The sequence below is a fragment of the Herpailurus yagouaroundi genome, unplaced genomic scaffold (genome assembly GCF_014898765.1).
Source record: "Herpailurus yagouaroundi ecotype Mexico unplaced genomic scaffold, PumYag 100, whole genome shotgun sequence".
In the NCBI taxonomy this organism is placed as follows: Eukaryota; Metazoa; Chordata; class Mammalia; order Carnivora; family Felidae; genus Herpailurus; species Herpailurus yagouaroundi.
Genome location: NW_024412391.1, coordinates 59344571 through 59368524, shown reverse-complemented (window position 1 = coordinate 59368524; position 23954 = coordinate 59344571). Strand labels below are relative to the sequence as shown.

The 23954-nt window shown below is 39.0% G+C and overlaps 1 protein-coding gene across 1 annotated transcript in view; it reads left to right on the top strand.

The window, feature by feature from the left end:
* Positions 1-1170: 1170 nt before the first annotated feature.
* The window catches only part of GLCCI1 (glucocorticoid induced 1), a 151556-nt gene continuing 128772 nt past the window's right edge, over positions 1171-23954 (top strand). Inside the window, exon 1 of the mRNA XM_040471591.1 lies at positions 1171-1207. Coding sequence (XP_040327525.1) covers positions 1171-1207 — 37 coding nt within the window. The remainder of the gene's footprint in view (positions 1208-23954) is intronic.

Genomic DNA, 23954 nt, shown 5'->3' with positions numbered 1-23954 from the left:
ATTATGATCAATATAATGAAGCAAAGAGTACCACGAGAACATAATGGGAAGAACCAACTTGATGTGGAACTGAAGCACCGTCTCTGAGGAGGTGAGATTTGAAGAATGAGAAGGGGGTCAGATCTGGAGGGGGTTGGGGTGTTATCTGGACAGTTAACCACGTTGAAAGATTTTCAGTGGGAAGGTGATGCAATCAACTTGCATTTTAGACAAATCTCCTGGCTCCTGCACAGAATCTGGAGATGAGTGAGATAAAGGGGTAGGGAGATCGGTCAGGTGGCTTTTCCAGTAATCTGGGTGAGAGATCATTTCCTACTGCTAGAATATCTTAGTAACAGTGGTATTAGGCAGGGATAACATTAAAATATCTAACGATCAGTTTGGCATGAACATGGGCTCATCAGAATGGGTGATGACCTCAGCAGTAAGCAGGGTCTGCAGGCCTATCTCTTTGGGGCCCCAGCTGGATGGGCAGGCGGATGTCAGAGGTGGGGCCAGCCCGACTGCAGGGTGGACCCCGCAGGCCTGCCTCCCTTTACAGCCAGTATGGAAGTATTTCAATATTTTAGCAACAGATTTAGTTGTAGCAGCCTAAGAATTAGGTATAGGGAGGCAGGGAAAGTTTCAGGAGACGGTTAGGAAAGAGAAGGCTTATATTTGGGTAATGCATGAAGTGAGCAGTGAGCAAAAGGGAGGAGTTAGGGATTAGGCTTTGGTTTCTGCTTGGGCAACCAGGTAAACTCATTTATTTTTTCAATTGTATTTATTCAGCACTTTACATTTAAGACACCTGGGTGACTTGAAATGTCAAGTGGGCAATTGGATATGTGAGGAAGGAACTGGGGAAAGATCTGGGCTGAAGAAACAAGTTTGGGAGTTCTCAGCATCAAGACGTCATCTAAAGCTACAGAACGGATGAGGTCCCCAGGGAAAGATTAGTGAGAGAAGCAACAGAAGCCTGGATGGAGCCCTGAGCAGCTCCAGCAGGTAGAGTTTGTGAAGAGGAGAGAAGACTGATTCCTGAGCAGCAGCTGCTGCTGTAGGGGGAAAAAAAACAATTGTGTGAGGTTTCAGGAGCTGAGAGTGTTTCCAGGAGGAGGGAGTGGTTAGTTGTGTTGAAAGCTGTGGAGAGATTAAGACAAGACTAGAGTGTCTACTGGATTTAGCAACATGGAGACCGTTGGTGACCTTGATAAGGACAATTTCGGTGGGTGGTGAGTGCAGAGGTCGTATTACCTAGTACTGAAGGTAGATGAGGGGTGGGAAACCGGATGTGGGGAGGACAACTTCTTACAGTGATATGGGGCTTCTTTGATTTTATTTATTTATTTATGTATGTATGTATGTATGTATGTATGTATGTATGTATTATGTATGTATTTATTTATGTATTTATGTATTTATTTATTTATAAGAAAACCTTGAGCAAGTTTAATTGCCAGTAGGGGAGCCAGTAATACATTTTGATATATTCCAGGGGTCAGCAAACTAGGGCTCCTGCCTGTTTGCAAATAAAATTGTGTTGGGACACAACCACTACTATTCATTTATATTGCCTATGACTATTTTTCTGCTATGACATCTTAGTTTAGTAGCTGTAACAGAGGCCCTATGGCCCACAAAACCCAAAATATTTACTCTCTGACCCCTTATAGAAAAAGTTTGTCAGCCCCTAGATTAAGTATGACATGCTTTAGCCCATTTCATTTCTTCATGAACCCAAATAACTACATACATGTATAAATACATACATAAATACACATGCCAACAAATTCCCAAGTCAAAAGCACTATAGAACTGAATAATGTATAGAATTGTAAATTCTTCCTGGTCAGTTTAACAATTTATCAACAACAACAAAAAAAACAAGAGACTTAGCTTTTGCTCCTCTGCTAATACACATTTGTTATTGACCATATACACATATTTTAATTTACTACTACATACCTAGTACCGGGTGCTGAGCCTGACACAAGGTAGGCAATCCATAAATAATGGTTGAAGCAAGGAAGGTTGGTTGAACCAATAAATATTGGTGTTGTACAAAAGAGTTGCCTGGGATAAGGGGTAGAGGCCCTTTTGTAGATTCAGGTAGTTAGCAGAGGATTCCTTAAGTAAATGATCTTTGGTGGAACCATCCCAGTGAGCTTTCCAGAGGCTGCAAAGAATTACATTCCTCTAGAATTAATCTGGGAAGTGAGGGTAGATGGGTTGGGGAGATCTGGGTTAAAGCTGAAGAGTATCCTTGATGTGAAAATAAAATCACAAAGTGGCACTTTGTAATGTGGCAGCAGGGCAGTCTTGACAGTTCTTTATTTCCTGTGATGAGACAGAAGGAAAGATGAGCTGAATTTACGTGAAGTCCAAGCCAACTTATCCCTTAGGAGCAGGACGAGGAGTTGGACTGTTAAAAGTAGGTTAAAGCAACAAATCAAAAAATAGTTATTTTCTTTTTTTTTTTTTTAATTTTTTTTTCAACGTTTTTTTTATTTATTTTTGGGACAGAGAGAGACAGAGCATGAACGGGGGAGGGGCAGAGAGAGAGGGAGACACAGAATCGGAAACAGGCTCCAGGCTCCGAGCCATCAGCCCAGAGCCCGACGCGGGGCTCGAACTCACGGACCGCGAGATCGTGACCTGGCTGAAGTCGGACGCTTAACCGACTGCGCCACCCAGGCGCCCCCCCAAAAAATAGTTATTTTCTACAAACATTTTGTTTAACTGAGAATAAGTATGTATCAATGGGCCAACCTTTAGACACAGGGAGAAAGCCTTTTTTTTTTTTTTTTTTGAGCCCAGGACATCGTTCTTGAATAAAGGACACTTATCGCCTATTAACTGAGATTTAAAGTAGGGATGTCTTTAAAGGATAGCGAAAACTTACAGATAAATGAGAAGCGATCTGAGATTAGAATCCTTCTAGATTCTTCCCCACAGTTTTTCACAGCTTTACGTATCATTCACACTTTATGAAGTTTTCAGCTTGTTTTCATAGAAACAGCTCTCTTCTTTGTCTTCATATTTTACCTCTTTAGGTACTATTTAATGAAATTGCATCATTATGATAACAAAAGACAACTGTCACAAACAGATGTAGGAAATAACTGCTTCTCAGGAAACATACAGTTTATATCTGAGTAACCCGCTCACTTTGTTTAGTGTGTGGGAGCATTAGGATACAAAGGGAATAGTGATTCTGGTGAGCCCAGGAAAGGGAGGAAAGTTAAGAGTGTCTCTCTGTGAGGGTGTTGCAAGCATGTTATGGGGCCCCAGCTGGTGCTCCCTGAGTCACGGACAAGCTGCCAGCATGGCTGGGTCCCCTGAATATTGACTCAAGGCAGCTGTCCCAAGTCATCACACTCTAGGGATCATAGAGTATTGTGTGTTGGAAAAGCACACATTAAACACTTGCTTTAGCTTCTTCTGGAATGTATGCAGAATAATAGAGGACTCCTCCCAACAGTGCGACTTCCAGAGGGTTACAACTGATGAGAAACTGGCCTTATATATCCCATGGCAGATTTAGCTTTGTAAGGCAGATTTAAAATTCTCAATATGCTGAATCTAGACAGAAACAGTAACATCTCAGTAAGCTTATTCCGGCAGCATGTCACCTGGGAACTAACAAAGAACACCCAGAGATCACTGAACAAGATAAAGGTTAAGAATCAAAGCAGCGCTTCATATACTACTGTGAATTGGGATTGGGGAGCCTTCTATTCTTCACCAAATGCCTACCCAGCTTTATAACTTATTTTATGCTAAATTGGATGGAGAAAAAAATTAGCCTATTCTCTACTGTCAGTACTTTGAAACGTATTTCCAATAGTTTGGAAATGTGGAAAATAAGACTGCCCAATGAGAGTTAACTGTGAAATCAAGAATATCATTGGTCAAATATAGAAATGCAGTTTCTCAAGAAAAAGGACAGACTCTACCACAAAATCTTTTATAATACTAAATTTTCTATAAAGACAATTAATTGTAGAACTTGAAGAGGCCTACAAGGTCCAAATGCCTTTTTGACAGATATAAAGACCCAGAAAGGTTACATAATTTGTTCAAGGACCTAAGGCCAGTTATGAGCTAATGCAGCCTACAACTCAGGTCTCCTAGGTCTAGGTCCTAGGTCTAGGTCTAGGTTTTTCTCATTATAACACCCTTCTTCTAGATGGGATTTTCTGATTAATTGAAGTCATTCTATCCTTAGTGATCTGGTTACTATAGCTGGTAACAAATTGTCCTGTAACTCAATGATGTAAAACAACCGTCTGTGATGCTCACTGAGTCTGTGGATCACAGATTCAGACAGGGCACCGTGGGGATGGCTTGGGACCACAATCATCTGGAGACTCACTCACTCACATGTCTGCTGATCAATGGTGGCTATCCCTGGGTCCTCAACTGGGGCTGTGGGCCAGAACACCAAAAGCAACCTCTCCATATAGCCTGAGCCTCCTCACGACACAGTGACTGGCTTCCAAAGATGGACATCTTGAGACAGAGAGAACCAGGTAGAGGCCATATTACCATTGATGACTCAGCTTGCAAGTCACGCAAATAGACTTCACCTCTTGATGGGAAGTGGCAAAGTCCTGGAACAGCATGTAGGACCAGAGACATTGCTGTGGTCCCTTCCGGAAATTACAATCTGCTACAATTAGAATTAAAGGCATTCTTTACCAGAAGAAAACTGAAGGGAGGAAAGAAGCTGCAGAAGAACAACTAACAAATCACACCTGAAGGCTGAATGTGCCCGCTCCCATTTCTCTCCCTCTGGGGAACTTTGCAATCTGTGCTTACTGCAAATTGCACAGGAATAAAGCATTTTAACTCAACATGATTGAAGCTTTTATTTCACTTAAATGTCTAGTTAGGTATGTTGGAAAGTCTGTTTATAGGATGTATCCCTGGTGTAAAAGCCTTCAGAATGAGGAAAAGGGGAGAAATTGTTTTAATTGAAGAAATTATTTTTTAAAAATAGGTCATGTGCTAGACTGTAAAGAAAACACCAATAAATCTCTTAGAGTGCCATGAGCACAGACATATTCTCTGACCACAGAACAATAAAACTACAAATTAGGACCAAACATTTAAGCAAAAATTTCCCACCCACTTGGAAATTGAAAAATACTCTTCTATAGATCTCTTGGGCATAAAAGGGGAAATGTGATTGCAATTATAGAATATTTAGAAAATAAGAGTAATGAAAATACCACAAATAAAAACTCATGGCATAAGGCTAAAAAGCTCTATTTAAGAGGCATACACATCTGTAAGGAATGGATAATGGCACCAGCGTTAGAAGCAATGACTGGGGCTTCACGTGTGAGGCACTGTTCTAGGAGTGTTCCATGTATCAACTCATTTAATTCACACAACAACATATAGGTAGATACTATTATTTTCTTTCTCACTTCACAGAGGAAGAAATCAAAACACAGAAGGGATTAGCGATGTGAGCATGATCATGTGACCAGCTCCTATCATATGCTAGGATATGGGCTTTCAGGCACTGGTATTACAGCAGTGATGTAGATAGGCAAGGCCAATGCTCTCTTACAGGTCCTCAATACTGCTGAGCAGGAGTGGGAGTTCTGGCTCCCCAGAGGGCCTCCTCTCACACCTTTGTGGCAAGAAGGGGCAGAAGTGCCCCATTATTGCTGGGTGGTGGTGAAAGCCCTGATGTTCTATGAGGTCTTCTCTGACGGCACCCTGTGAGGGAGGGAAAGAAGGCTTTGCTAATGCCAGGTAGGGATGGAAGTCCAGGCCCACCATGTGGTCCCTGCTGGCCCTGGGGGGGAGAGAGAGAGGGGTAAGTGTGGGGATGAAATCCCAGCTCTCTATTTATTCTTCTCTGATGCCCCCTTGGCAGATGTTGAGGTGCCTTGGTACAGCCTTGTTGAGGACTAAAGTCTAGGTTTCCCACTAGGACTTTACTGGCATGAGTAGGATTGGGGCCACAGTTTTTTCTGTGGGTTTCGGCTGGGGTAGAGCACTTCTGATAATTTAAAAGTTTCCTATTTTGCTAGGCTGACACTTTTCCTGGTTTTTCAGCTAAACAGAACAGGCTTTTGTTGGGGCTTTTTCCATATGCCTGCTGGTGTTTGTGGGCTGCCAGCTTCTTCAGCCCTAAGTCTGGGATGTGTGAGGTAGGCAAGCAAACATAGGGGACTAACCACTGTGTCCCAGAGAGCTCAGCTGGCCTGTTTTCCTCTCGTTAACTTTCAGTATTTTTCTTACACATACACATAATGTCCAAGGGTTTTAGTTTTACTTAGATGGAGGAATAAGGAAGAGTATATCAACTTCATCTTCTCAGAAGAGGAAGGCTCCTGTTTTGTGTTAAGAAAAAAAAAAAAAACAAAACATAACAAAGAAACCTGACAGCATGGGCCCATTCTCAGAGCAGGAAGAAAAGCAGAATGACAGGGAATCATTGATAGTGTTGGGCACAGGGCAGAAGAAGGGGCAGAATCCCTTGCACATGTGCACAGGTGGCCTTAGATATGAACATGGATAGTTCATCCAGTCACAAGAGGGAAAGCTGAGAATATGTTACAAGTGTAGGAAGTTTGGTGGGTTTGGCAGTAGATGGATGAGGAGGCTCTCTGGGGTGTTAGATTCCATTACTTCAATGAAATAAGAAGGGAAGCCATCGACAGAGAAGGAGGTGGGGTCAGAGAAGCCTAGGGTCTGCAGAGAAGTTGCTTTGAAGGGTGATAGAGTGAGCTGACTAGAGAAATACAGTAGAATTGCTAAGCACACTGAAGCCACATAAATTTGGAAGGAAACCACTTGGCATAGTTACTTGTTTTCCTCCAGAACTAGGTACAGAGTAGGAACACAGATGTTGGTTTAATCAATAACTGTTGCCATATCAGACGTTAGAAGGGGAAAAAAACAAGGACATGGACAGTGTGTATAAGGGAGTAATTATGATGAGGGACCATGACATGGCACAACTCTGGAGGACACCATTTACACTGTATTTTGCAACACAGGGACCCTGCATAGATTCTAATCTGAACGAGGATGAACCCAAGAAAATGGACAGCAAACATTTGGTGGTGAATGGATTGGATTTCTAATGGGGTTGAATAATTGTTCATGTGGGATGGATAAATTAGAGGCACTCAAAGACCAGAGATGATGGCCATAGAGAAGATATTTGAAACTGAGATTGAGGAAGTGAAACAGATATTAGAAGTGAAAAAGATCTAGGGTATGTAAGAATATAGCTGAAGTGGAGTGGATGGAAGGCTACTGGCAAACTAGATGTCCTTAACAACCTTCCTATTGACAATAGATAAAAACAATAATGAATAAAATGTAGAAATATATTTTTAAATGCATTAATGACAGTAACAAGATACGGCCAACATGAATTCAAAGCAAGGCCCTAGTAAGATGATTCAGGCACTGATGCTTGCTTTTGCATTAAGGACTTTTGACAGATCAGGGGTTCTTGAGTTCCAGTGTTCACAGCCTTGCAAGATATGGATGATGGGTGACAAAGTCCATGTCCAGCCAAAAGAAGGCAATCTCAAAGACAGACATCCTACATAAAGCTCAAAAGGGTACACTAGAAATAAAATTGCCCCCATTCCAAACAACAAGGACATTTGCTCATCCTAAAATTTTGCCCTGGGTAAAGGGGAAGTAAAATCTTACCTAAACGTTCATTACTAAAAGCTAGCTTTTATTGTGAGTTTTGATGTCTGAGTTGCACTACCTGGGTGGTCTGGAAAAACTTCAGGCTGAGAATTTAGTTTAAAATGGTCCTCCTTCAGTAGCACTGGGAGATAGGTACCAGGATATTCATAGCAGCATACTTGAAACAGCAAAAACTGGAAATAATCAAACTAGGCACGAACAGTAGGATGGATTAAAAATTATGATATGTTCATAAATTGAATACTATGCAGCAATAAAAAATGAATAAAATTGTAGTTATTTGCAACAACATGAGTGAATCTCAGGAACATGTTATTGAGTTGAAAAAGCAACTCACAAATATCCATACAGTAAAATTCCAATTTTATGAAAGTTAAAGAAAAACATACAAAATTGCATATTATATGTTCATTTACATATGTACATGTATAAAACAGAAATAAAAATAAAGGGAATGACGAGGAAGGATGGGGTTGGAGAGGGACACATAGGGGCCTAAATGTTCTAGGTCTTAAACAGAACAGGGCGCATACAAGTAAGTGATCATGGTATTGTTACTTTTTTATCCTTAAACGTGTATTTGACAAATCTCCTTTGCATATATTCAATATTTAATAAAAATAAAATTTCAAGGCTCTGTGGAATTGAGGAGGTAAAAGAGGTGTATTACAGCATGATTTCACGCTGGAAAGTTTGAAACAGCAAAGATCCCCAATCAGAGTCTGGTTAAATAAATTAAATTAAGGTACATCTATATAACAGAAAAGAATGAAGCAATGAAGAATAAGTTAGAAGTGCACATACTAATAAAAGAAGATGTTCTTTGTGTAGCAGGTGAAAGAAGTTACTAAACAACATAGTATTTCATTTGAATAAGAAACATAAAAATACTCATGCATAAAAATATAAGGACTGTTTAGTCAGTGCACCAAAAAGTTATTAGTGTTGGGATCTGGGTGTTGGCTGTTAGGATTGTGTAGGAGGGTTTTTTTTTTTTTTTTTCCTTGATTTCTCTTATATTTTCTACCAGAAGTACATGTTATTCTCATACCAAAAAACATTTTTTTTAAAAGTCAGAGAAAGAATAACAAAGCATATCTAAGAAACATCAGAAAGAAGAATGTAAATATTTAATACAGTATTTGGAAATGACTTTCACAAAATACACGTTATTTAAAGACAATGACTATACTTGTCTTAGAGTTAAAAAATTAGATTTGAAGATGAATGGATTTATCTATCTATCAAGTTTCTGGCTATAAGACTAAAAGATTTAAATTTTTCCCAACTGATGTTTATAGGATTAAAGCAATCCCCAACAGTTCTTATCACACACACACACACACACACACACACACACACACATTTTTTTGTAACTAGATTATGGTGACAGAAGTTACTTAGATTTATTGTGATGGTCATTTCATGGTATGTAACAATCTGGAATCATTATGTTGTATACCTGAAACTAATAACATTATAGGTCAATTATAAGTCAATAAGAAAATAAATTAAAAAAATCCCAAACAGGGTCGCCTGGGTGGCTCTGTCAGTTAAGCGTCCGACTTTGGCTCAGGTCATGATCTCACGATTCGTGGGTTTGCCCCACGTCCGGCTCTGCACTGACAGCTCAGAGGCTGGAGCCTGCTTCAGATTCTGTGTCTTCCTCTCTCTCTGCCCCTCCCCCACTTGTAGTGTCTCTTTCTCTCTCTCTCCCTCAAAAATATATAAATATTAAAAAAAATTAATAAAAAATAAAAATCCCAAACAAAAATCTCAATGACATTTTTAAATTAATAAAATGGTTCTAAGTTCATCTAGAAGAGTAAAAAGTTCTATTGATAGAATTCTGGAAATTAAGAATTATAGGGTTAGGCTTGTTCTAATGGATGCTAAAATAAATGATGAAGTGACAGCCATTGAACCAATACAAATGCAAAAAGGAAATTCTTAAACATCTAGTAGAAGGTGCTCAAATATCTCTTCATGCTTTTAAAAACAGTGTATGATGAAGGAAATAACGGTTAGAGAAAGTGACGAACTATTTAATAAATGGTGCTGGAATAATGGCTAAGGGAAGGTAGTTGATTTTTCATCTTAAAATGTATTCTAAAATAAATTTTACCATATTTTTATGTATCTAAAATAAATTCTAGATAAGTTAGTGTAAAACACTTAAAGAATTGTGAAGAAGGGAACACAGAAAATATGTAACACATTCACAACAGTGTCAGTCACTAAATCCAGTGACTTTGCAGGACCAATTGATAGCCTTGACTACCAACCCTCTTTCCCTTTCCTCTGTTTCCTTTGGCTTCCATGCATACATTGCCCTGATTTTTCTCCTACCACTTTGGCCACTACTTCTCCAATTCCTTTGCAGGATTAGCCTCCTCTGGAGACCATTGTATGTTTGAGTTCTTCAGGGCCCATTCCTTCTCTACCGTCTCCTAAGGTATTTGCACTCATACCCATGGCTCCAATTACAACCTCTACCCAGGCAACTCAAATTTACCTCTAGTCCAACCATTTCTTACTTATTAGTCAGGATTCCTGAAAGAAAAAGGTGGCACACTCAAAATAGGTATTTAAGGAGATTTCAGTTAAAAGATAATTTATAAAAAATTGGGGGAAAGCAACAGAGGATAGTGGTACAGTATCTCAGGAAGCTATTACTGCCTTAAGCCTAAAGAAACAAGGAGGTAGAAATTATTACCTGATGAGAGAGAGGAGGGAGGGAGAGAGGGAAGGAGGGAGGGAGAGAGAGAAGAGGAAGAAATGGGAGGAAGAAGGGCAGGAGAAGGAGGTGGCAAAAAAGGAATGTTTGAAGGAAACAGGGTAGAAGGGGGGGAGGAAAGGGGGCAGGAGAGGTAGAGAGAATGCAGGATGTAGATAATAAGGAATAAATATTCAGCTTTCACTCTCTTCCTTCAATCTTCTGCCTGTACCTCCTATTTGCTGAACCCATGTAGAAGCCGGAGATCCTGGGAGCCAGGTACTGGGGATATATGAAATTGTGATATGTTCCATACAGCTCAGTCTCTTTGGACAGAGAATAGAGAAGGGTAGAGAGTGGCTCTAAATGAACGAACAGAAGACACCTACCTAAATATTCACCTCCCATTTAGCTTCTTCTCTAGGACATCCCAAGGGTATTTCAAATTCAACACGTCCAAAATTGAACACATAAACTGCTCATGCACACACTCACCTCTCAGACACCAAACTAAAAACAACAACAGCAACAACAACTGGTCCTCTTTCAGTGTTTTCTATGTCATCAAGTCGTATCAAGGTCAGATCTATAGTTTCATAGCTGTGTAGGAGTGGATTGGAGTGAGGCAAGGGTGGGTGCAAACAGATCACTGATGTAGCTGTTTCATTAGTCTAGGCAGAAGTGATGATAAAACGGGCTAAGAAAGTGTTGGTAATGATGGAGGGAAGTGCATGGATTAAAGTGAACAGACTGAAGAGATATTTAGAAGACAAAATTCATAGGACTTGGTATTGGATTAGATGTTGGAAGTAAGGGGAATATGATTGTCATAGATGACACCTTCAATGATTTCCTACAGATTTTAGGAAGAAGGAAAAACTACTTAACATGGACTTATTGGCCCTGCATGGTCAGGATCCCCCACCCCTCACTCTCTGACCCCCATTCTTCATCTTCTCCCAGGCCCCTCTCAAGACGTAGGCTCTACCACATTCTTTCAATCCTTCATATTTTTTGTGCTTGCTGCTGAGCAGGACTTTTGCATCTGCTATTTCCACTGCCTATAATGTTCTCACCTAACTACCCAACTTCTCTACCATTTATAGCTCAATCACCACTTCCCCCAGGGAAGCTTCCACTGACTTCCCCAAATAGATCTAATCTTTCTATTAAAGTTCTCTTGTATTTTGTCTTTCCCTTTGTAGGGTCTACCTATTAACAGTTTATACTCGTATGTGTGGCTTTTCAGTTAATGTCTAACCTACTTTTAATGCCCTACTAGGATATAAATTCCATAAGGGGGTGCCTTGGTGGCTCAGTTGGCTGAGCATCCATCTCTTAATTTTGGGTCTGGTTGTGATCCCAGGTCATGGGATTGAGGCCTGCATCAGCCTCCACACTAAGTGTGGAACCTGCTTGGGATCCCCCCCCACAGTCTTTCTCTCTATCTCTCCTTCTGCCCCTCTCCAATGCTCATGCTCTTTCTCTCTCAAAAATAAAAACAAAAAAACAACTCCATAAGGATAGAGACTGTCTTTATTGGCTCCTTTATATAGTCTTATTGTCTCTCATTGTGTCTGACATCTTGTAGTTTTCACATATACATTCTTGAATGAATGAATGAATGAATGAATAAATGTGAAAACAATGGAATACAACACAAAGAAATACACTGATGGATTTAATAAATTTAAATTATAATATTCCCTACATTAAATAAGAACAAATGATAAGTGAGAAATGAGACATGTTAATGATATAAAGATTATAACCTCAGTAGAGTTCTTGCCACACCAAAAATAAAAGTACAATAGGAACTGACAAAAACAAAACAAAATTTAAAAATGCCATGGAATAGAAAGGATTATGACAACTTCTTACTGGAAAAATCAGAACACCAAATCATACTGACCTAAATAACAGAGAAATGTATTATTTCATGTAACTAGAAGGACAGGATGGCTTCTCTCAGGATCATGAGATGGTACCTAGCAACTCCTGGGGGCAACATGCTTTCTTGTTCACATCTATCAGAAAAGCAATGGAGCTGCTTTTCTAGCAATGAAATCCAAGCCCTTCTCTTCAGCCTTATTGAGTCAATTTAGGACCACGCTGAATCAACTCTGCTGTCAGAAGAATGCCACGTTCTAATTTTGAGCCATTCACTAACTAGCAAGAGAAATTGGATTACCATGCTTGGTTTATTTTAATCAGGACCCATTCCTGGCACTGGGGTCCATTCCAGAAACCACACTGTTGTTGAGTCAAAGAAAATGTCCACTAATATTGGCCACAATCATAGGAGAGAAATGGTCAACCTGAGTAAGGAAGATACAAGTAAATAAAGATAGCAGCAAGGCATCATTGTTCAACTCTAAAATTTTAAGTTTGCTTGCTTTTTAAAAGTTATATTAGTCATTAAAAATGGGTTATAAATTGATTTAACCTTTCTGGAGGGCAATATGACAATCTACAAAAAACATTTAAAACAACAAATTTGGGAATGTATATGTGTATGGAGATATAAAGAAACACAGAAATGCTCTTGTGGTTGTCACTGGCTGGTAAATTTATGGGTGATTTTTATTTTCTTTTAAACACTTTCCAAGTATTATTTAACAAGCCTAATTTCATTTGTTTAAACACAAAGAACAAGAAGTAACCTGTTATTTCAGGACATGGCTAACTTTCGATCAGAAAAATTCTCTGGGAGCTTAAGTACTAGTAGAAAAAGTAGTTTCAGGGATTCATTTGCTTTCTTAAAATGATGAAAAGAAAGTAGCCATCTGTCTGAATCAAAGATTCTGAGTTATGGGATCCTCCACTTTTGGAGTTTTAACTTAGTCTAACTGGCCTAGAATCCAGGGGGGAAAAGGTAAGGAATAAAATCCTGCAGAAAGATATGTAGTTACAACTGAACATTTAGCATAAAGCTTGTCCTTCTAATTCATCCTCTAACTCAACTCCGCAGGCCCTTGCCTATTGGCTCTAGTGAGTAAACAGTTGAGGCCACATGATCAGACTTAGCTTGATTTAATGTCACTTTCTTTTTTTTTTTTAATTTTTTTTTTTAACGTTTATTTATTTTTGAGACAGGGAGACAGAGCATGAACGGGGGAGGGTCAAAGAGAGGGAGACACAGAATCTGAAACAGGCTCCAGGCTCTGAGCTGTCAGCACAGAGCCCGACTCGGGGCTCGAACTCACGGACCGCGAGATCATGACCTGAGCCGAAGTCGGCCGCCCAACCTACTGAGCCACCCAGGCGCCCCTAATGTCACTTTCAATGAGGAAAATAGGCTGGACGTTTTTTTAAAATAGGAGTTTAAGAAAACATCTGAACTCACTTTTAAGAGTCTGAACACCTAGGATAAAAGAATATGTATATTACTGAACTGGGATTTCCAACAGATATTTAACCCAAGGTAAGGATATTAATTACATCAGTTTTATTCTGTGATGATGCTTTTTCCATATTTAATCTGATAATTTCCCCCATTTATTCTCTGACCACTTCCTTAATTTTCTTCCTGCCTCTACCACCACCTCTCCAAGTAACCTTGGACAAGTCATTTAACCTTTGCCATAGCTTTTCTGAAACAGGCCTCTGTGTTGGATCTCCCTCTGTCTAAACATCTCTACAGCTACACTAAGCAAAAGATCAGCATAATCTCTCTATGAATTTAGGATTGCCCTTAAACTAATGAGAGAGTATTGTATTTTACGCAGGGAAAGGGAATACGCCAGAAACATATTCTACCCCAGCAGTCCCCCAGGAGTTATGGTGCGCCAGTAGCTCAGCCTCTGCCTAAATTGGCCATGAACAGACAAGCAAGGACAGCAGAAAGGCAGGAAATGGGGTTAGGTTGATTTCCATCTATTAGCAGCAGCTTAAACTGGCGTGCTGGGCAGCTCTGTCTCCCATTGGCTACAGCTGCTAAGAGCAGCAGGATGAGGGTTGACCTATATCTGTCGGGTGTAAGTCAAACCCTGAATCTGTAGCAAACTTCAGTGTTCCAGAACGCCAAGTTTCACTTACGCCCAACCACATACAATATTTTTATCAGGAACTGTGATACACTCCACCTGCGAAGAACTTACAGCTGTGGGTCCCCCTCCCGCCCCCACAAAGATTCTTTCGCTTTGTTTCTCACTGCCTCGCCCTCCTGTCATCCTCTTACCATTTTTGTCCTTCTGTGTCATCCTCTGGCTGAGAGGGGTTGTTATGGTCACAGCTGTACTCCTTCTAGCAATCACAGTGACACCAGCCCTTCTCTGCCTACCCCAGTTTCCATCTGACCAACCTGTGCCCATACCTTGCCATTGCAGTTGTCACCCCAGATTGCCGCTGCTTCAAGCCCACATTTACCCTTCTGGGCCACCAAGAGTTTCAGAATGTGTCAGTTGCTAATATAACCGCAGCTGTGGCCAGAAATATAGCATAAACAACATTCAGAACATGGGTCCTCAAGTTCCTACACAGTAAATATTTCTTACTAGTTTTTGAAGGCCAAATCATTTTTTTTTTTTTTTACAGAGTTTAATTATTTGGACATTTATTTTCCTAGTTTAGGGAATAAACTACTTGAACTTTTCATTTACGCAACTACCATCCAAATGTAGCAAAGCTCCTTTCCTTTTGTCTTGCGTCTCAGTAGGTGTACACAGTTTTGGGGCTCAATCCATATGTGTATGTATTTACGTGCACTGACATCACGACACGGAACCACCTAATCAGTTCTGCCTTCACACTAAAGCATCAGTACACTGTGGGCTTCGATTTGGAATGCAGAAACTGCTCTCTGTTACCTATTATTTCTTCACTCAGGCCCTGTAGTAACAGAAAAGAAGCCCAGGTGATGGAAAATTATTCTAGCAACTCAGGTCCCCAAGCACATAAGCCACATCGTAGTAATTTGAGATGGAAAAGACCTATTAGGTCATCCCACTGATCCTCCGAGGGCATGTGGTGGTTTTTTCCCTCTCCAATATGCTGATCTACTTTTTAGTGCCTTTTCCAATTGTAAATGGCAAAAGTGATGGGGCTTCCACACTTCCCAGGGGACAGGGCAGCACAGTCTCTAATAGATCTCTCCATTAAGGCATGAGACTTGCTCAGCAGCCTAAATCATCTTTGTTTTGACTTTCATTTCCATCATTTTTCCTCCTGTCCCCTTGGACCACACTAAATAATTTCTCTCCATGCCTGCTATTTACACTCTCCAAGTACTTGGGGCTGATGAGCCAGTCCCTGTTAGTTAGAGCTGGTGGTTATGCTGGAGACTGGTCTCTTTCATCTTCCTCTGAAGGCAGTCCCTTCAGGCTTATAAATCATATTTGTTGCTCTTCGATGAATGCCCCTCAGTTTCTCAATAATTTGCCTCATTTCTTTCCCACTCACACTGGTCAGGAAAATCCCCTTTGTATGTCTCTGTTGCCACAAAAGAAGATGATGGAGGTAGGATCTGTTTACAGAAAACCTAACAGATCTCTTCAGCCACCAGACATCTGCCTACCCCCAGGATACTGAAGTCATCTAGTTCTTATCATCAACTCTCTTACTTTACTCGGGGTGCGGGACTATTGTGTTCATGTGACAGAGGTGTGTATATAGAGACAGGAAGAGTTGATCTGTATTCCATCCATCCAGCTTTCTATGTGATGTATTTAGTTAATGCCCATTAGCTGTTTAAATCCTAGCTCTTTGCCCATCTCAATTCCCAGTTGGAGGAGCTTTCCTGAGTGTCTTCAAGAGAATGTTAACCTCCTCCTTTCCATGAATACCTCCACATTTACTGATATTAAAGTGCATGACATCAGCAACATCAGACACCTTTACTGGAGGGGAGTCCCTTTGCTATGAGAGAGGCAGAATAGACCCTTAAACAAGTGTGAATGCCACTGAAAACCAGGAAGTTTTGGAAGTGGCATTTGTAATGCTACGGTCAACAGTGTTCAGCCTGTCCCCTCTCTACCTCTCCAGTTAAGGGTTACCGTGAGTGCTACAGCACCAAATTTAATAAGGTCTTTCCTAATGTGCTCAATGCTCATATTTATGCAATCATAATATCCACCATAGTGCTTTACAAACTTAAAAAAAAATTTATTTATTCATTTTGAGAGAAAGAGCAGGAGAGTGGCAGAGAGAGAGAGGGAGAGAGAGACTCCCAGCCAGGCTCCTCACTGTCAGCACAGAGCCAGATTCAGGGTTAGAACCCACAAACCATAAGATCCTGACCTGATCCAAAATCAAGACTTGGTCGCTCAACCTACAGAGCCACCCAGGTGCCCCACAACCTATTTTCCTATAACTACACCAACCTTTTAAATAGTCACAACCACCTTTCGAGGAAGGAATTCTCTTGTTTTTACCAGGGAGGAAACGGGCTTAGAGAGGTTCCATTGCCCAGTTTCACAAATATTTCATCAAATCTCCTTTCCACTCCCTTTTGGTCCTCCCTCTGAAATCATTACAAGGAATGCTCTCTGGGCAATATGTGAAGAGGTGCTAACTCTGTGCAGATTCCTAAAGTCACCAAAATACTGCCCATTGCATAATGTTTTCCTGTGTGCTTAGTTGGCAAAAATAGAGTAACCAGACATCATCCAGTTTGATGGAGTCCCATAATTTATTAGTAGGATAATTCACTCATTCTTTGATGACAGAAAGAGTATATTAAAATTTATAAGACATAGTCTGCTATCTCTTTCTAAAGAATAATGTAATGTTATTAGGCATGAACTAAAAGTGAGCTTATCTCTTCAAATACCAGTTCAGACCTTAGGAGTATCTGTTTTTCTTGCAAAGCTGATAAAACATACACCTAAGATAAAGGAGAAAAGAACTACATGTCAACAAAATGTTAATAACACAATTTGAGAAAACAAAGACCTGAACCATACTGTTTTTTAGTAATATAAAAAGCAGAGATGTAATTTTCTACTCAATATGTGGTAAAAGGGGCACAGCATTGTATAATTGTGCTAACAGCTAATCGAAAAAGGATATTTTATTTATTGCATCATTTATTTTCAAACAGTGATTATCAATACATTTAATTTGGCACAAATGTGGTTATAGTAGGATAAAGACCTCTACTGAAGGGATTTTATGCATTAAAGTTGCTTCCAAATAAAACTATTCAGAGCCAGCATTTTAAAAAATCGAGATCAAGAAATTTATCTTTTTTAAAAATATAATTTATTGTCAAGTTAGCTAACATACAGTGTACACAGTGTGTTCTTGGTTTTGGGGGTAGATCCTATGATTGTTTACATACAACACCCAGTGCTCATCCCAACAAGTGCCCTCCTCAATGCCCATCACCCATTTTCCCTCCCCCCCATCCGTCCCCCATCCAACCTCAGTATGTTCTCTGTATTTAAGAATCTCTTACAGTTTGCCTCCCTCCCTGTTTGTAGTTATTTTTTTTCCCCTTCCCTTTCCCCCATAGTCTTGTTAAGCTTCTCAAGTTCCACATATGAGTGAAAACATATGATAGCTTTCTCTGACTGACTTATTTCACTTAGCATAACATTCTCCAGTTCCATCCAGGTTATTGGAAATGGCAGGATTTCATTCTTTCTCTTTGCCAAGTAGTATTCCATTGTATATATAAACCACATCTTCTTTATCCCCAAATGTCCATCAACTGATGAATGGATAAAGAAATGTATCTTTTTAAGTGAACTGCCCCCTTCTGTGGCCCCATCAGAGAAAGCAAGTTGTACATGTACACATATATTGTCAGTGCACAAAAATAGGAAGAAGTCACCATCTCTCAAGATACAGGGCAGAATTATTCCTTTTACATCAGTTTGTGGGCCCTCACTGTCTATTGTAGGACTTATATATTAATTTTTAATTTAAAAAACAAAATAAAAAAAACAATTCACCCATCTCTCCCACCTCCCAGCCCCTGCCTCTTGCTGACACCAATCTGTTCTCTTTATCTATGAAGTTGGTTTCTTTTGCTTTGTTTTAGATTCCACATTTGTGAGAGATCATACAGTATGTATCTTTCTTATTTTACTTACCACAATGCCCTCAAGATCCATCCACGTTGTTGCAAATGGCAAGATTTCATTCTTTTTCATGGCTGAGTAATATTCCATAGTGTATATACAACACAATTTCTTTATCCATCTATCAGTGGACCCTTTGATTGTTTCCATATCTTGGCTACTGTACATACTGTTGCAGTGAACATGGAAGCGTATATATCTCTTCAAATTAGTAGTGCTGTTTTCTTTCTTAAAAAATACTCAGAAGCAGAACTGCTAATCATTTGATAGTTCTATTTTTAATTTTTTGAGGAACCTCCATACTGCTTTCCATTGTGGCTGCACCAATTTTCATTCCCACCAACAGTGCACAAGGATTCCTTTTTCTCCACATTCTGACACTTGTTATTTCTTATGTTTTTGCTTTTTGTTTTTTTTAGTTTTGTTTTGTTTTGTTTTGTTGCTAATAGTCCTTCTAACAGGTGCAAGGTGATAGCTCATTGTGGTTTTGATTTGCATTTTTCTGATGATTAGTGATGGTGAGCATCTTTTCATGTACCTATTAATTATCTGTAGGTGTTCTCTGGAAACAAAAAACGTCTATTCAGACCTTCTGCCCATTTTTAATTGCATTGTTTTTTACTGTTGAATTATATGAGTTCTTTGTATATTTTGTATATTAGGCCCGTATCAGGTTTATAATTTGCAAATATTTTTTCCTGTTCAGTAAGTTGCCTTTTCATTTTTTTTTATGGTTTCCTTTGCAATGCAGAAGCTTTTTAGTTTGATATAGTCCCACTTATTTATTTTTGCTTTTGTTGCTTTTGCTTTTTCATGTCAAATACAAAAAAATCATCACTAAGATCTTTATTAAGGAACTCACCACCCATATTTTCTTGTAGGAGTATTATGGCTGCAAGTCTTATGTTCAAATCTTTAATCCATTTTGAGTTAATTTTTGTGTGTGGTGTAAGATAGTGGTCCAGTTTCATTCTTTTGTATGTGGCTTTCCAGTTCTCCCAACATCATTTATTAGATTATATTTTCCTATTATAAATTTTCCTTTTCCTATTATATTTTGGCTCCTTTGTCATGAATTGACTATATATACATGGGTTTATTTCCAGGCAATCTATTCTGTTCCATCAAGTCATGTGTCTATTTTCATGCCAATACCATACTGTTTGAATAATCCAGCTTTGTTCTTCTTTGATTGTTTTAGCTCTTTGAGGTCTTTTGTAGTTCCATACAAATTTTAGAATTATTTGCTGTATTTCTGTGAAAAATGACATTGGAATTTTGATAGAGACTGCATTGAGTCTGTAGATTGCTTTGGGTAGTATGAACATATTAACAATGTTAATCCTTCCGAAACATGAGCATGGTAGATCTTTCCATTTATTTGTGCTTTCCTCTATTTCTTTAGTCAACGTCTTATACGGCTTTCAGCATACAGCTCTTTCATCTCCTTGATTAAATTTATTCCTAGGTATTTTATTTTTCTGATACAGTTGTTAAGATTGTTTCCTTAAGTTCTCTTTCTGATAGTTCATTATTAGCGTGAAGAAACACAACAGGCTTGTGTGTGTTGATTTTTGTATCCTGAAACTTCACTGAATTTGTTTATTCCAACAGTGTTTTGATAGACTTTTTAGGTATGTTTTAATTTATTTTTGAAAGAAAGAGAGAGAGAGAGAGAGAGAGAGAGAGAGAGAGAGAGAGAGAGAATGGGGGAGGAGCAAGAGGGAGACACAGAATCTGAAGCAGGCTCCAGACTCCGAGCTGTCAGCACAGAGCCCAATGCGGGGCTTGAACCCACAAGCTGTGAGATCATGACCTGAGCTGAAGTCAGTTGCTTAACCAACTGAGCCACCCAGGCACCCCAGACTTTTTAGGTTTCTGTATATAGTATCATGATATCTGTAATTAGTGACCATTTTACTTCTTCCTTTCCAATTTGTATGCCTGTTACTTCTTTTTCTTGCCATTTAATGTTCTGGCTAGGATTTCCAATACTATGCTAAATAAAAGTGGTGACGATGGACATCTGTGTCTTATTTCTAATCTTAGAGGAAAACATTTCAGCTTTTTGCCGTTGAGTATGGTATTAGCTGTGGGCTTGTCATATATGGCCTTTTTCATGTTGAGGTATAGTCCCTCTATACCTGTTTTGTTAAAAGTTTTTGGGCTTGTCATATATGGCCTTTTTCATGTTGAGGTATATTTCCTCTATACTTGTTTTGTTAAAAGTTTTTTATCAAAAAAATGTTGAATATGGTCAAATGCTTTTTTTTTTAGCATCTAATGAGATGTTCATACACTTTTTATCCTTCACTTTGTTAATGTGGCTTATCACACTGATTTACAGATGTTGAACCATCCTTGCATCCCTGGAATAAATCCCATTTCATCGTGGTGTATGATCCTTTTAATGTATTGTTGAATTCAGTTTGCTAATATTTTTTGAGGATTTTCACATCAATGTTCATCAAAGTCCAGTTTGTTGGCATAAAATTATTCATAGTCTCTTACGGTCCTTTGTCTTTCATGGCTATAATTGCAGCATCTCCTTTTTCATTTTTCTGATTGTGTTTGAGTTCCCTTTGTTTGTTTTCTTTATTGGTGAATGACTAATTTGGAATTTGTGGCTAGACTGGATGATGTAACTTTTTTGGATGAAATTATTAAGCAAATGTATCCTTGAAAAAGCACCCTTGAAGATTCCAGCTGCACTTTATAGTACCCATTGTCTAATTATAAAAAAGAAAAACCCTTATTGTTTTTTTAAAAAAAATTACTACAAATGCAATACAGGTTTACTGTAGCAAAGTTTAAAGATATTGATAAGGGAGGGGCGCCTGGGTGGCTCAGTCGGTTGAGCGTCCTACTTCAGCTCAGGTCACGATCTCGCGGTCCGTGAGTTCGAGCCCCGCGTCGGGCTCTGGGCTGATGGCTCAGAGACTGGAGCCTGTTTCCGATTCTGTCTCCCTCTCTCTCTCTCTGCCCCTCCCCCGTTCATGCTCTGTCTCTCTCTGTCTCAAAAATAAATAAACGTTAAAAAAAATTAAAAAAAAAAGATATTGATAAGGGAGAAAAAAAGCAGTTTTCATTCAAAAGTAACCACTCATGACACACCCTTCCACAGCCTTACCTACATCTATATATGAATATATATTCATCTTAAAACAATAAGTTGTTGGCTCTAATATTCAATAATGCTTCTTTGCTACTTTGTTCCCTTAGTATCTCTGAAGCCCTTGTGGAAGACTAATGCTATTTTAAGACGATCTAAATAGGGTGACAAAAATGTTTTACTTAAAAGTTTTTAAAAATACATTTACTTCCTATGAGTCTTATGAGGTTCTAATTCTTAAAAATACAAGATACCTTCCATAGTCAAATGTTGAATATAATATCCAGAAAGTGTATCATATGTCTATAGTGCTCAAAATTAGGGTGTATGAATCTTTTTCATGGATTCCAGTGTATCAGAGATCTTCAACATAATGCGAAGTGATGGAAACTGACTAGACCAGTTGTAGGAGCTGAGGAAAGAAGCAGAAGAGGCCTAGAGGAGTTTAATACCTAAATCACTAATCTTTTCATTAGTCTCATTTTCTTTGCCCGCTAACTTCCTCCTGACCATGCATATCATCTCGGCTCCCAGGCACAAGCCTTCTCATGAACATTTCTTCAGCATTTTCCGGCTACTCTTAAAATAACTCGCAAATACTAAAACATCTTTGGGATCCTTAGGACACTAGACAGAGTTTTGATTTTTAAACTGTATTGAATTCTATACTTCAACAAACGTAAGCTAAGATTCACTGTAAGTTGTATCACTACCTGAAGCGGTGCCTAGGAGAAAGATGTTGGCAATTGAAAAAGCCATTAATTTCAAATTTTATGCACAGTTCAAAGAAATTAACATGTGAAAAGGTAGTTTATAATAAACTATTTACTTTATATGGCATTTACTTAACACCTACACATTGTACAGACACTATTCAGTCACATAGCATGAATAGATTTGTAGCACATGTTACATGTTAGGTTGTGTGCGGAGAATTTGAAATTATAATAGACGTTTTTGATATTTAACTCATTTACTTATTTTTGGGTTGAAATCAAAGCAAAACGTTCATATTTTAACATTTGTGTTTCTATAGACAATATTCCTTTTTCACTGACTTCACAGTGTCTGAGTGGGAGCAGAGGCTATTCAGGTGATACAGAGTCTCCTTAGTTCTCTATAATTGGTCCTCAGAGACCAGAGTTTTAAGGTAGGCCACTCTTTAAGAGCCATGCATGAGTTGGTTCTTCTTCAAGATTTCAGTTGTCACTTAATTCACTCTTTAAAAATTCACTAGGCTTGGAAAATGCAGATTTATTTCAATTTATGTTTATGACATCTTCTGTTTGACCAGTTTATACCAGATTTTACAGCTGAAAAAAAGGAAGACTCGGGCCACTTCACTGATTTATCCATCAGCATTTAGGTGGGTTCTTTCCTGTGTGGAGAAGCCTGTCCAACACAAAGTATAGTATCTTTCACACTTTAATTTTACTGACCCAGATATGTTCTTTCAGTTGCCTGAGACATCTATTCTCTTCTTCTGAAATTCCTATTTCCATCACCTTTTAAACTATTCTGCCCCATGTTGGTGGGTGCTGCCTAGTATCCAAATCTAGGAATATAGTTTCCCCTTGAGGAGAGAAAGACACACGCCCTGTTTGTCCACAAGAATAATTTGCTATCCAGAATATAAATGTAGAACACCTACTCAGTCAAATGTGAGTTAGATCTGAGTGGGATAGAGTAAGGGAACAACTAACTATTCATAGGCTCCCATCCTTTTTCCCCTTTGAATTTTACCTGTATTCTCATTTTCTTGCTTTAAAATAGATTGTCTTTAAAGCACATGATAGGAACAGAAACATAAAAATGTTTAAAATGTGAAACGTTGATGAAGTTAAAAAAATCACACTGACCATATACAAGGAAATACAGAAATCTGCGGTCTTGGGCAGAAATAGTTTATCCTGCTTTGTACTGAATAGTGATGGTATTTGGAGCCCCTTCAGGCTCCTCTCCCTTGCTTTCATTTTCTTGCCTCCTGGGGCCAAAACTGAACCTGTTAACTGGAAAATAATCTAGAGGAGACTGGACAAGTGTTGAAAGTATCACCTAGGACAAACTTTTTCCTCTAAAAGCAGAAAAAGCCTCAATAGCTGTAGGGAAAGGAGACCCCAGAAGGCATTAATTAACCATAGTCCTGGAGGGAATCATACATGGGGCTTCTGAGAACACAGTCAGAGAAGGACGGCTGACGTAGTCCTTACCTGCATTTTGGAAATGGTTGCATTTGGCAAGACGTGCATATTCTCCAAATAACATTTGCATACAAGTCATCTGGATTTTTTCCTCCCTAATTAAATACTTCTGGTGGTATTTACAAGTAAATACTTCAATCAGTGGGAGACAAGTCTAATTGTTTAAAATCCCACTTATATTTCTCTACCACTTTATAGCAGTTATAATTGTAGCATTTTTCACT